Genomic DNA, 13,966 nt, shown 5'->3' with positions numbered 1-13,966 from the left:
TATATATATACTACACCTAGTTGGTGGGGGCGCTTCACCCACCCCCCAAGCCCCCCCGCGCGCGTAAGTCGTTACGCGCCATATTAGTTACGCGCCATTGTAGTTGTGTCCCTGTGTCCCACCTGTGAATATAGATAAAAGAGAAAAGATTTCTCTTTTCGTTATAGAGTAGTTGTGTAGTTGTGTCCCTTGTAGTTGTGTCCCTGTGTCCCGGTCGTCATTTATATTCCCAGTTTTCCCGGTCGTCATTTGAGTCCCAGTGTCCCAGTCTGTAATTTCTCTTTGAGCGTCCCAGTCGTCATTTATATTCCCTGTGTCCCGGTGTCCCGGTCGTCATTTGTGTCCCGGTGTCCCGGTCTGTAATTTATCTTTGAGTGTCCCGGTCGTCATTTATATCTCCCGGTCGTTATTTGTGTCCCAGTGTCCCAGTCTGTAATTTCTCTTTGAGTGTCCCGGTCGTCATTTATATTCCCTGTGTCCCGGTTTTTAGTTTTCTTTTTCTCCTTTATTTTTCGGTTTTTTTTAGTTTTTTTAGTTTTTTTAGTATTTTCATTTTAGTTTTTTTGTAGTTTTTACCTTTTTAAGTTTTTTTTTCTTCTTTTGTATTAATGCTAAAGCCAAGGTTCGAGCCTGGAACCTCTCGGACCTGGAACCTGGAATATAACGCTCTACCAACTCAGCTACTTCGGCTTGAATACATTCGTTTTTGAATTGGTATATGATGAAATGATTCAGACGTCATATAATGACGTCACTCGACAGAGAAGCAGACAGACAGATAGACAACTTATTTATATATATATAGATAATATATATATATATATATATATATATATATATATATATATATATAGATAAGTTGTTTGTCTGTCTGTCGACTGACGTCATTATAAGGATTGAGCTGTATGTCGTCATGAAGTTAGTCATAATATACCAATTCAAAAACGAATGTATTCAAGCCGAAGTAGCTGAGTTGGTACAGCGTTATGTTCCAGGTTCTAGGTCCGAGAGGTTCCAGGTTCGAACCTTGGCTTTAGCATCAATACAAAAGAAGAAAAAAACTAAAAAAGGTAAAAACTACAAAACAAAACAAAACAAAACAAAACAAAACTACAAGAAAATAAAAAAAACTAAAAAAAGGTAAAAAACTAAAAAAGAAAAAAACTAAAAAAAGGTAAAAACTAAAAAAAAAGAAGAAAAAAAAACTAAAACTAATAAAAAACTAAAAAAACTGAAAACTGAAAAAGAAAAAAAACTAAAAAAAGAAAAAAAACTGAAAAATAAAGGATAAAAAGAAAACTGAAAACCGGGACACAGGGAATATAAATGACGACCGGGACAATCAAAGAGAAATTACAGACTGGGACACTGGGACACAAATAACGACCGGGACATATAAATGAAGACCGGGACACAAATGACGACCGAGACACAGGGAATATAAATGACGACCGGGACGCTCAAAGAGAAATTACAGACTGGGACACTGGGACACAAATGACGACCGGGATACTGGGAATATAAATGACGACCGGGACACAGGGACACAACTACAACGGGGACGCCGGGGGCACAGGGGGGTATATAAATGACGACGGGGACACAGGGAATGTTCGATTAGCAATCACCATCAACAAAGCTCAAGGGCAATGATTAGAATAATGAGGTATAGATCTGAATACGGATTGTTTTTCCCATGGACAATTTTATGTTGCATGTTCAAGAGTTGGTAAACCTGACAATCTATTTATATGCACAGACAATGGGACATCGAAGAGTTAAAAACACATAAATATCTATCTATATTCACAGGTGGGACACAGGGACACATCTACAATGGCGCGTAACGACTTACAAGCGCGGGGGGGCTTGGGGGGACCAACCAGGTATCTATATATACATAGCTATATATATATATATATATATATATATATATATATATATATATATATATATATATATATATATATATATATATATATAAATAAGTTGTTTGTCTGTCTGTCGACTGACGTCGTGTTTGTCCGCATATGACGTCTGAATTATTTCATCATATACCAGTTCAAAAACGAATGTATTCAAGCCGAAGTAGCTGAGTTGGTAAAGCGTTATGTTCCAGGTTCTTGGTTCCAGGTTCGAACCTTGGCTTTAGTATTAATACAAAAGAAGAAAAAACTAGAAAAGGTAAAAACTACAAAAAAACTAAAAAGAAAATACTAAAAAAACTAAAAAATCTAAAAAACTATAAAAACTGAAAAAAGGTAAAAAACTAAAAACTAAAAAAGAAAAAAAGAAAAAAAACTAAAAAAAAGGTAAAAACTACAAAAAAAAACTAAAAAGAAAAAAAAACTAAAAACTAAAAAAAGGAAAAAAACTGAAAAATAAAGGAGAAAAATAAAACTAAAAAAATAAATAAAAATGTTTGTCGACTGACGAAATTACAGACCGGGACACAAATGACGACCGGGACACAGGGAATATAAATGACGACCGGGACACAGGGAATATAAATGACGACCGGGACACTCAAAGAGAAATTACAGACCGGGACACTGGGACACAAATAACGACCGGGACACTCAAAGATAAATTACAGACCGGGACACCGGGACACAAATGACGACCAGGACACAGGGAATATAAATGACGACCGGGACACTCAAAGAGAAATTACCGACCGGGACACAACTACAACGGGGACGCCGGGGCACAGGGGGATATATAAATGACGACGGGGACACAGGGAATGTTCGATTAGCAATCACCATCAACAAAGCTCAAGGGCAATCATTAGAATAATGAGGTATAGATTTGAATACGGGTCGTTTTTCCCATGGCCAATTTTATGTTGGATGTTCAAGAGTCGGTAAACCTGACAATCTATTTATATGTACAGACACTGGGACATCGAAGAATGTTGTATATTCGCAAGTTTTACGTAGTTAAAAACATATATATATATATATATATATATATATATATATATATATATATATATATATATATATATATATACTAGCTGTTGGGGTGGCGCTTCGCGCCACCCCAACACCTAGTTGGTGGGGGCGCTTCGCGCCCCCCCCCCCAAGCCCCCCCGAGCGCGTAAGTCGTTACGCGCCATAATAGTTACGCGCCATTGTAGTAATGTCCCTATGTCCCACCTGTGAATATAGATATATATATATATATATATATATATATATATATATATATATATATATATATATATATATATATATATATATATATATGGTTTTAACTACGTAAAACTTGCGAATATACAACATTCTTTGCTGTCCCATTGTCTTTGCATATAAATAGATTGTCAGGTTTACCGACTCTTGAACATGCAACATATAATGGTCCATGGGAAAACAATCTGTATTCAGATCTATACCTCATGATTCTAATGATTGCCCTTGAGCTTTGTTGATGGTGATTGCTAATCGACCATTCCCTGTCCCGGTGTCCCGGTCGTCATTTACATCCCCCTGTTTCCCCCGGTGTCCCCGTTGTAGTTGTGTCCCTGTGTCCCGGTCGTCATTTATATTCCCTGTGTCCCGGTCGTCATTTGTATCCCGGTGTCCCGGTCTGTATATACATTCGTTTTTTAGTTTTGTTTTTCTCCTTTATTTTTTTCCTTTTTTTTCTTTTTTAGCTTATTTAGATTTTTAGATTTTTTAGTTTTTTTATTAGTTTTTACTTTTTTTTTCTTTTTAGTTTTTTTGTCCCGGTCGTCATTTATATCCCCCTGTTTCCCCCGGTGTCCCCGTTGTAGTTGTGTCCCTGTGTCCCGGTCGTCATTTATATTCCCTGTGTCCCGGTCGTCATTTGTATCCCGGTGTACCGGTCTGTATATACATTCGTTTTTTAGTTTTGTTTTTCTCCTTTATTTTGTTCCTTTTTTTTTCTTTTTTAGTTTATTTAGATTTTTAGATTTTTTAGTTTTTTTATTAGTTTTTAGTTTTTTTTTCTTTTTAGTTTTTTTGTAGTTTTTACCTTCTTTTTAGTTTTGTTAATTTTTTTTTTTTACTTATGTCCTGGTCGTCATTTATACTCCCTGTGTCCCGGTGCTTTGTTGATTGCTAATCGAACATTCCTTTTGTCCTGGTCGCTTTCTCTTTGAGTGTCGTCATTTATTTTTTTCTTTTTTAGTTCTTTTAGTTTTTACCTTTTTTAGTTTTTTTTAGTTTTTTAGATGAAAATTTTTTTTAGTTTTTTCCTTTTTTTCTTTTTAGTTTTTTATTGGTTTTTACCTTTATGTTAGCTTATTTTTCAGTTTTTTCCTTTTTTTTTAGTTTTTTTTATTTTTTATTTTTTTTAGTTTTTTACCTTTTTTTAGTTTTTTTAGTTTTTTTAGTTTTTTAGCTTTTTTACTTTTTTTATTAGTTTTTAGTTTTTTTGTAGTTTTTGCCTTTTTTTAGTTTTTTATTGGTTTTTAACCTTTATTTTAGCTTATTTTTCAGTTTTTTCCTTTTTTTTTAGTTTTTTTTAGTTTTTAGTTTTTTTAGTTTTTTACCTTTTTTTAGTTTTTTTTAGTTTTTTTAGTTTTTTAGCTTTTTTATTTTTTTTATTAGTTTTTAGTTTTTTTGTAGTTTTTGCCTTTTTTTTAGTTTTTTTAGTTTTTTAGCTTTTTTATTAGTTTTTAGTTTTTTTTGTAGTTTTTGCCTTTTTTTAGTTTTTTTAGTTTTTTAGCTTTTTTATTTTTTTTATTAGTTTTTAGTTTTTTTTGTAGTTTTTTCCTTTTTTTAGTTTTTTCAGTTTTGACGTCACCTGATCCAGTTTTTTCAGGTGACGTCACCTGATCCACACATCCACAGACAGACAGACAACTTATTTTTATATATATAGATAGATATATATATATATGGTTTTAACTACGTAAAACTTGCGAATATACAACATTCTTTGCTGTCCCATTGTCTTTGCATATAAATAGATTGTAAGGTTTACCGACTCTTGAACATGCAACATATAATGGTCCATGGGAAAACAATCTGTATTCAGATCTATACCTCATGATTCTAATGATTGCCCTTGAGCTTTGTTGATGGTGATTGCTAATCGACCATTCCCTGTCCCGGTGTCCCGGTCGTCATTTACATCCCCCTGTTTCCCCCGGTGTCCCCGTTGTAGTTGTGTCCCTGTGTCCCGGTCGTCATTTATATTCCCTGTGTCCCGGTCGTCATTTGTATCCCGGTGTCCCGGTCTGTATACACATTCGTTTTTTAGTTTTGTTTTTCTCCTTTATTTTTTTCCTTTTTTTTCTTTTTTAGCTTATTTAGATTTTTAGATTTTTTTATTAGTTTTTAGTTTTTTTTTCTTTTTAGTTTTTTTGTCCCGGTCGTCATTTATATCCCCCTGTTTCCCCCGGTGTCCCCGTTGTAGTTGTGTCCCTGTGTCCCGGTCGTCATTTATATTCCCTGTGTCCCGGTCGTCATTTGTATCCCGGTGTACCGGTCTGTATATACATTCGTTTTTTAGTTTTGTTTTTCTCCTTTATTTTTTTCCTTTTTTTTCTTTTTTAGTTTATTTAGATTTTTAGATTTTTTAGTTTTTTTATTAGTTTTTAGTTTTTTTTTTTCTTTTTAGTTTTTTTGTAGTTTTTACCTTCTTTTTAGTTTTGTTAATTTTTTTTTTCACTTATGTCCTGGTCGTCATTTATACTCCCTGTGTCCCGGTGCTTTGTTGATTGCTATTCGAACATTCCTTTTGTCCTGGTCGCTTTCTCTTTGAGTGTCGTCATTTATTTTTTTCTTTTTTAGTTCTTTTAGTTTTTACCTTTTTTAGTTTTTTTTAGTTTTTTAGATGAAATTTTTTTTTAGTTTTTTCCTTTTTTTCTTTTTAGTTTTTTATTGGTTTTTACCTTTATGTTAGCTTATTTTTCAGTTTTTTCCTTTTTTTTAGTTTTTTTTATTTTTTATTTTTTTTAGTTTTTTACCTTTTTTAGTTTTTTTAGTTTTTTTAGTTTTTTTAGTTTTTTAGCTTTTTTACTTTTTTTATTAGTTTTTAGTTTTTTTGTAGTTTTTGCCTTTTTTTAGTTTTTTTCAGTTTTTTTTTTAGTTTTTTATTGGTTTTTACCTTTATTTTAGCTTATTTTTCAGTTTTTTCCTTTTTTTTTAGTTTTTTTTAGTTTTTAGTTTTTTTAGTTTTTTACCTTTTTTTTAGTTTTTTTTAGTTTTTTTAGTTTTTTAGCTTTTTTATTTTTTTTATTAGTTTTTAGTTTTTTTTGTAGTTTTTGCCTTTTTTTTAGTTTTTTTAGTTTTTTAGCTTTTTTATTAGTTTTTAGTTTTTTTTGTAGTTTTTGCCTTTTTTTAGTTTTTTAGCTTTTTTATTTTTTTTATTAGTTTTTAGTTTTTTTTGTAGTTTTTGCCTTTTTTTAGTTTTTTCAGTTTTGACGTCACCTGATCCAGTTTTTTCAGGTGACGTCACCTGATCCACGATCCACAGATCCACAGACAACTTATTTTTATATATATAGATAGTTTTTTTTTTTACTTATGTCCTGGTCGTCATTTATACTCCCTGTGTCCCGGTGCTTTGTTGATTGCTAATCGAACATTCCTTTTGTCCTGGTCGCTTTCTCTTTGAGTTTCGTCATTTATTTTTTTCTTTTTTAGTTCTTTTAGTTTTTACCTTTTTTAGTTTTTTTTAGTTTTTTAGATGAAAATTTTTTTTAGTTTTTTCCTTTTTTTCTTTTTAGTTTTTTATTGGTTTTTACCTTTATTTTAGCTTATTTTTCAGTTTTTTCCTTTTTTTTAGTTTTTTTTAATTTTTTATTTTTTTTAGTTTTTTACCTTTTTTTAGTTTTTTTAGTTTTTTTAGTTTTTTAGCTTTTTTACTTTTTTTTATTAGTTTTTAGTTTTTTTTTGTAGTTTTTGCCTTTTTTTAGTTTTTTCAGTTTTTTTTAGTTTTTTATTGGTTTTTACCTTTATTTTAGCTTATTTTTCAGTTTTTTCCTTTTTTTTAGTTTTTAGTTTTTTTAGTTTTTTACCTTTTTTTAGTTTTTTTAGTTTTTTTAGTTTTTTAGCTTTTTTATTTTTTTTATTAGTTTTTAGTTTTTTTTGTAGTTTTTGCCTTTTTTTAGATTTTTTAGTTTTTTAGCTTTTTTATTAGTTTTTAGTTTTTTTGTAGTTTTTGCCTTTTTTTAGTTTTTTTAGTTTTTTAGCTTTTTTATTTTTTTTATTAGTTTTTAGTTTTTTTTGTAGTTTTTGCCTTTTTTTAGTTTTTTCAGTTTTGACGTCACCTGATCCAGTTTTTTCAGGTGACGTCACCTGATCCATCCACAGACAGACAGACAACTTATTTTTATATATATAGATAGATATATATGTTTGTGGGTTATGTCTGTCTGTCTGTCTGTCGAGTGACGTCGTGTTTGTCCGCATATGACGTCTGAATTATTTCACACTAATACAAAAGAAGAAAAAGAACTAAAAAAGGTTAAAACTACAAAAAAAACTAAAAAGAAAAAAAAACTAAAAAAAGGTAAAAAACTAAAAACTAAAAAAAAACTGAAAAAACTAAAAAAGGCAAAAACTACAAAAAAAAATAAAAACTAATAAAAAAAACTAAAAAAGCTAAAAAACTAAAAAAACTAAAAAACTAAAAAAAGGTAGAAAACTAAAAAAACTAAAAACTAAAAAAGAAAAAAACTAAAAAAAGGAAAAAACTGAAAAATAAAAGAGAAAAAGAAAACTAAAAAAATATGAATAAAAATTAAAAAATAAAAAAGATAAAAACTACAAAAAAAACTAAAAAGAAAAAACGAAAAAACTAAAAAAGCTAAAAAAAAGGTAAAAACAATAAAAAAACTAAAAAGAAAAAAAAGGAAAAAAACTAAAAATTTTTTTTCATCATATAATATGACGTCTGAATTATTTCATCATATACCAATTCAAAAACGAATGTATTCAAGCCGATGTAGCTGAGTTGATAAGGCGTTATGTTCCAGGTTCTAGGTTCAAGAGGTTCCAGGTTCGAACTTCGGCTTTAGCATTAATATAAAAGAATCAAAAATCTAAAGAAGGTAAAAACTACAAAAAAAAACTAAAAAGAAAAAAAAAAATCTAAAAAAGCTTAAAAACTAAAAAAAGGTAAAAAACTAAAAAAAAACTAATAAAAGGAAAAAACCATAAAATAAACTAAAAACTAATAAAAAAACTAAAAAAAAGCTAAAAAACTAAAAAAACTAAAAAAAATAAAAAAGGTAAAAACTAAAAGAACTAAAAAAGAAAAAAACTAAAAAAGGAAAAAAACTGAAAAATAAAGGAGAAAAAGAAAACTAAAAAAATATAAATAAAAATAAAAAAACTAAAAAGATAAAAACTTCAAAAAAAAACTAAAAAACCTAAAAAAGGTAAAAACCAATAAAAGAAAAACTAAAAAGAAAAAAAGGGAAAAATTAAAAATTTATTTCATCATATACCAATTCAAAAACGAATGTATACCGGGATGACGACCGGGACACAGGGAATATAAATGACGACCGGGACGCATATACACAACTACAACGGTGACGCCGGGGGCACAGGGGGGATATATAAATGACGACGGAGACACAGGCAATGTTCGATTAGCAATCACCATCAACAAAGCTCAAGGGCAATCATTAGAATCATGAGGTATAGATCTGAATATGGATTGTTTTTCCCATGGACAATTATATGTTGCATGTTCAAGAGTCGGTAAACCTGACAATCTATTTATATGCACAGACAATGGGGCAGCGAAGAATGTTGTATATTCACAAGTTTTACGTCGTTAAAAACATAAATTGACTTTGCATCCAGTTGAACTTTATCCTTTGAACTTTATCCAGTTGAACTTAGACATCGTGACGGATGAAAACTTGGAACAATCTATATATATAAAAATAAGTTGTCTGTGTGTGTGTGGGTCTGTCTGTCGGGTGACGTCATGTTTGTGTGTCGACTGACGTCATGTTTTCAACTGACGAAATTACATACCGGGACATCGGGACATAGGGAATATAAATGACGACACTCAAAGAGAAAGCGACCGGGACAAAAGGAATGTTCGATTAGCAATCAACAAAGCACCGGGACACAAATGTCGACCGGGACACAGGGAGTATAAATGACGACCAGGACATAAGTAAAAAAAAAACTAAAAAAACTAAAAAAAAAGCTACAAAAAAACTAAAAAGAAAAAAAACTAAAAACTAATAAAAAAAACTAAAAATTCTAAAAATCTAAATAAACTAAAAAAGAAAAAAAAAGAAAAAAGGAAAAAAATAAAGGAGAAAAACAAAACTAAAAAACGAATGTATATACAGACCGGGACACCGGGATACAAATGACGACCGGGACACAGGGAATATAAATGACGACCGGGACACAGGGACACAACTACAACGGGGACGCCAGGGGGCACAGGGGGATATAAATGACGACCGGGATACCGGGACACAAGGAATATAAATGACGCCCGGGACACTCAAAGAGAAATCACAGACTGGGAAACCGGGACACAAATGACGACCGGGACACAGGGAATATAAATGACGACCGGGACACAGGGACAAAACTACAAAGGGGACGCCGGGGGGCACAGGGGGATATATAAATGACGATGGCGACACAGGGAATGGTCGATTAGCAATCACCATCAACAAAGCTCAAGGGCAATCATTGGAATCATGAGGTATAGATCTGAATACGGATTGTTTTCCCATGGACCATTATATGTTGCATGTTCAAGAGTCGGTAAACCTGACAATCTATTTATATGCACAGACAATGGGACAGCAAAGAATATATATATATATATATATATATATATATATATATATATATATATATATATATATATATATATATATATTTATATATATATATATATATATATATATATATATATATATATATATATATATATATATATATATATATATAAAATATATATATATATATATATATATATATATATATATATATATATATATATATATATATATATATATATATATATATATATATATATATATATATATATATATATCTATATTCACAGGTGGGACATAGGGACACAACTAGAAAGGCTCGTAACTAATATGGCGCGTAACGACTTACGCGCGAGGGGGGGGGGGCTTGGGGGGGCGCCACGATCTTCTTACAATTAAAAATTTGTCTTTGAACGATTTTCTTAAATAGCTTTAATGACGTCATCGTCATAACAAACATGACGACAACTAACTTCATGACAACATGACGACATGATGACATGACGTCACTCGACAGACATAACCCACAAACAACTTATTTTTATATATATAGACAGATATATATATAATTATTTATATAATTCATTTAAAGCCAATCTATACCTTAAAATTAATACCTTAAAATTTGTTTGGTTTTCCTATTGCTTCAAGTGACTCGTTAAGTCATTTATGGGGATGACAAATTACTATTGAATTGAAAATGTACTGTAAATATATTATGGTCTCAAGAGAACAAAGTAAAAGAAAGAAAAACCGAGAAAAGTATCAGAGCCAAGCAATCCAAATTTCTACGGTAAGAAAACTGTACTACATAGAAAATAGATATAGCATCCTGAAAAAAAGGAAAAATATTTAACAGACCACGGATTTGGAAAAGTAAAAATTGAGAGAGCCAAACAAAAGATCAAGGAACAATATCACAATGATGAAGATTATCGAGAAGCAATAATCGAAGGAGCTGAACAAAGGATCAAGGAGCGTTATCATAATGATGAAGATTACCGAAACAAATATAAGAAAAAAGTAACTACCAGAATAATGGGTAGATATTGGGATGACAAACGCTATCATGAAAAAAATCAAAATCTCTGCGAGGCTGTAACAAAGAACGTACAGAACAAAGTTAAAAATTAATTCAGAAGCCCAAGAAGATACCAAAAATGCAGGCTGATCTTTGAAAAATTGAGAAACATTTTACGAATTTTATTACTAAGAATCGCACTTCATGGTAATCACGCTGGGGCCCAAGCACACGAGGAAGTTTTCGAATGGATGCGGAAAATCCATGAGAGATAGAATAAATATGGAAGTTGTGATTATAGCATCTGACAATATTTGCTTGTCCATTTTTAAGGGGAGTGTAGAGACTGATGTTAACGGAATGTTCCTGAGGGGAGGGGCAAGGACCCATACAACAAGCTTGATCCTTGGTTCTACAGGATTTTCCGTAAGTTTCAAAACACAAACTTCATTCCAAAAGCTTTTACAGTCAGCAGACTAGAATTAAACTAAATTGGATTTCACAAAAAAGCAGAGAGGTAAAGAGCAAGAATGAAGAATGGGATTAAATGGGATGAAAAAACAGGTCGTGAAAAAATTCAAACAAGTTGAGAACTACACAAGAGATAGTAAAGGACGAAGTTCTGGCTACAGTGGAGTAAAGGAGGAGTTTGTGACACCGAGTGGATCTCAAGCGGCTTGTTACCGCAATGAGCTGTAGTAGAATCAGTAGGCGTATTAGTAATCATCAGAAATTTGTGTTCTTTCAACATTGTTGAAACAATGCATTCCAATAGACAATCTCAATGAAGTATTAGAAAAAGAGAGAAATGACTTATGGGAATACCTTATTAAGGCTGGATATTCGCTTGTTCCTTTCAACATCATTTTTCAGTATTTCAGGAACAGGTTTAACATCAGCATTTAATGACGGTTGTGGTCCAGTTTTCACACTTTTTTCTATATCTTGATCCTCTAAGTTCCTTGATGCTTTTTTCTTCTTCTTCCCAGCTGCTGCAATAGGCTGTGCAGGCATGGCTAAAGAAAAGGTCAAAACTAAGCATAATTTGTTGTAAAATACAATTAATCGGTAGTATCTGTTAGGAAAACCGTTTTCTTGTGTAAAAAAAGGAGTGGAAAGCGAAATATCAAGCAAAGAATGCTCAGACAGTCAAAATATACTATCTTTATAAGTTCTCAAAAACGGCTCCATATATTTTCGGGAAAATTGGCAGCCTGGGATATTCTGGCCCAAAAACCTAACTAGATAGGTAAGAAGTTTAATAAAATTCGTTAAGAGCCTTAATTTTAGAAAAAAAATTATGTGAGTAAGGTCATTTTCAAATACATCAGTATTACAATGACATTGTCAAACTTGTCATGGTTATGTGGAAACATTGAAGATTTTCAAGCATGGAAAACTTTACATTAAATTGCCTGAAGAGCAAAAAAACTGGTAATTGTTTCAGCAAAAAACTGGACTTGTTTCAATAATCAAATATCTTTGAAAGTGTATACTATATTTATAAGTGAGCAATAATTGTGCATGTATTTATTTACTTTTTCTCGAAAATGGCTCCGTATTTTGTCGGTAGAATTGGCATCATGGAATATTCGGGCCTAAAAAAACGATCAAGAAAGGTCAGAAATTTGAGGGAATTCGTTAAAAGCCTTAATTGTGAAAAAAAAATAATGTGAGACGTCATTAATTTATATGACGTCACACTTATGTGTGACGATGACGATGATGTTGCTATGACGTTGTTATGTGTGAGGCGATGATGTTGTCACACCTGTCACACTTATGTAAAAAAAATTGAATATTTTCATGCATGGAAAAGTTTGCAATTTAAAACCTTAACAATTGAAAAACCTCAAAAAGAAAACCAAAACTTAAAGCTTGGAATAAATCGTTGTTAGAAATTGACTTGATTCAATAATCAAATATCTTTGATAAGAATTTAGTATGAAAAGACATTAAATTGCCTAAAGAGCAAAACACTGATAATTGCAAAAATAATTGTAAAAAATGTATGTATTTTAACAAGGGATTTCAAAAATTCAAAACCTTAAAAAAGAAAACCAAAAGTTTGAAGCTAGTAGAAATGATTGTTAGAAATTAGACTTCCTTCAATAAATCAAATACCTTTGAAAAGACTTAAGTACAAAAAGACACTTAATTACTTTAAGAGCAAAAACTGGTAAGAGCAAAACAAAATATTTCTATATATTTTAAACAAGGGATTAAAACAATTCAAAGGCCTTAAAAAAGAACCAAAATTCTGAAGCTTACCAGACAATCGGTGTTAGAAACTGAATCGCTTCAATAATCAAACATCTTTGAAAATAAATCAGTATGAGAAGACATATCAGTATAAAAAACTTACCAAGAGAAAGACAAAAAAAGAAAATTTACAGTGTTTTAAGTAAAAATTCTTTAGAAGAAAAAGAAGTTTTTGTCTCTGGAAGAAAGCGGGATGTGTTCATTATATTCCTGTTTTACCATTTCTAATTTTCTGTCTATGATATTTTCAATAAGTCTAATTGGTTAGCCATTTCAAAATAAAATATATTTAACACATTTCAATTAAGATTCTATATGATTGTGTAAAAGGTAAAGATATAGTGTTGAAAGTTTTGTTTTCAATTCCCAGAGTAGTGGAAGAAAGAGGGATGCATTCATTATTTTCCTGTTTTACCATTTTTAATCTTCTGTCTTTGATATTTTCAAAAAGTTTGATTGGGTAGCCATTACGAAATAAAATATCTTTAAAATAATATAATTCGCATCTTAAATGATTGTGTAAACAGATTTTAGAACTCTGTCAACCAAAGAGATTACTACCCCTCTTTTTACAGAAGGGGGGTAGTTCTACGGAAAATGCAGATAACGATCATTGTGTGTAGGCTTCCAATATATCGAAAATTCAAGGTTAGAAGTATTTTTTATAATTAAAGCAGCCAAGAAAGGAAGCTTTCCTGAACCTTCTGGTTCTAGTCTAAATTGAAGATTCGAGTCCGACGTGTTCAAAAATGACAAAACATCCTTTAGAGGGTCTTGTCCATGTTCCCAAACAGACAAAAGGAGTGTTCAAATATGCCAAAACATTCTTTGGAGAATCTTGTCCATGCTCCCAAACAGACAAAAGATCGCAAACAAAGCGGAAAAAGAAAGAGTATATCTTATATTCCGAAACTCAGTGACAAACTTGGAAAAACTTG

The 13,966-nt window shown here is 31.1% G+C and overlaps 1 protein-coding gene across 1 annotated transcript in view; it reads right to left on the bottom strand.

Moving 5' to 3' along the window:
* LOC136035488 (eukaryotic translation initiation factor 2A-like) overlaps positions 1-13,966 on the bottom strand; it is a 117,349-nt gene that overhangs the window by 25,169 nt on the left and 78,214 nt on the right. The window contains exon 12 of the mRNA XM_065717318.1: positions 11,592-11,782. Within this exon, the coding sequence (XP_065573390.1) occupies positions 11,592-11,782 (191 nt within the window). The remainder of the gene's footprint in view (positions 1-11,591; positions 11,783-13,966) is intronic.

Source organism: Artemia franciscana, chromosome 2, assembly GCF_032884065.1.
Source record: "Artemia franciscana chromosome 2, ASM3288406v1, whole genome shotgun sequence".
In the NCBI taxonomy this organism is placed as follows: Eukaryota; Metazoa; Arthropoda; class Branchiopoda; order Anostraca; family Artemiidae; genus Artemia; species Artemia franciscana.
This window is presented reverse-complemented; position numbering and strand designations above follow the sequence as displayed.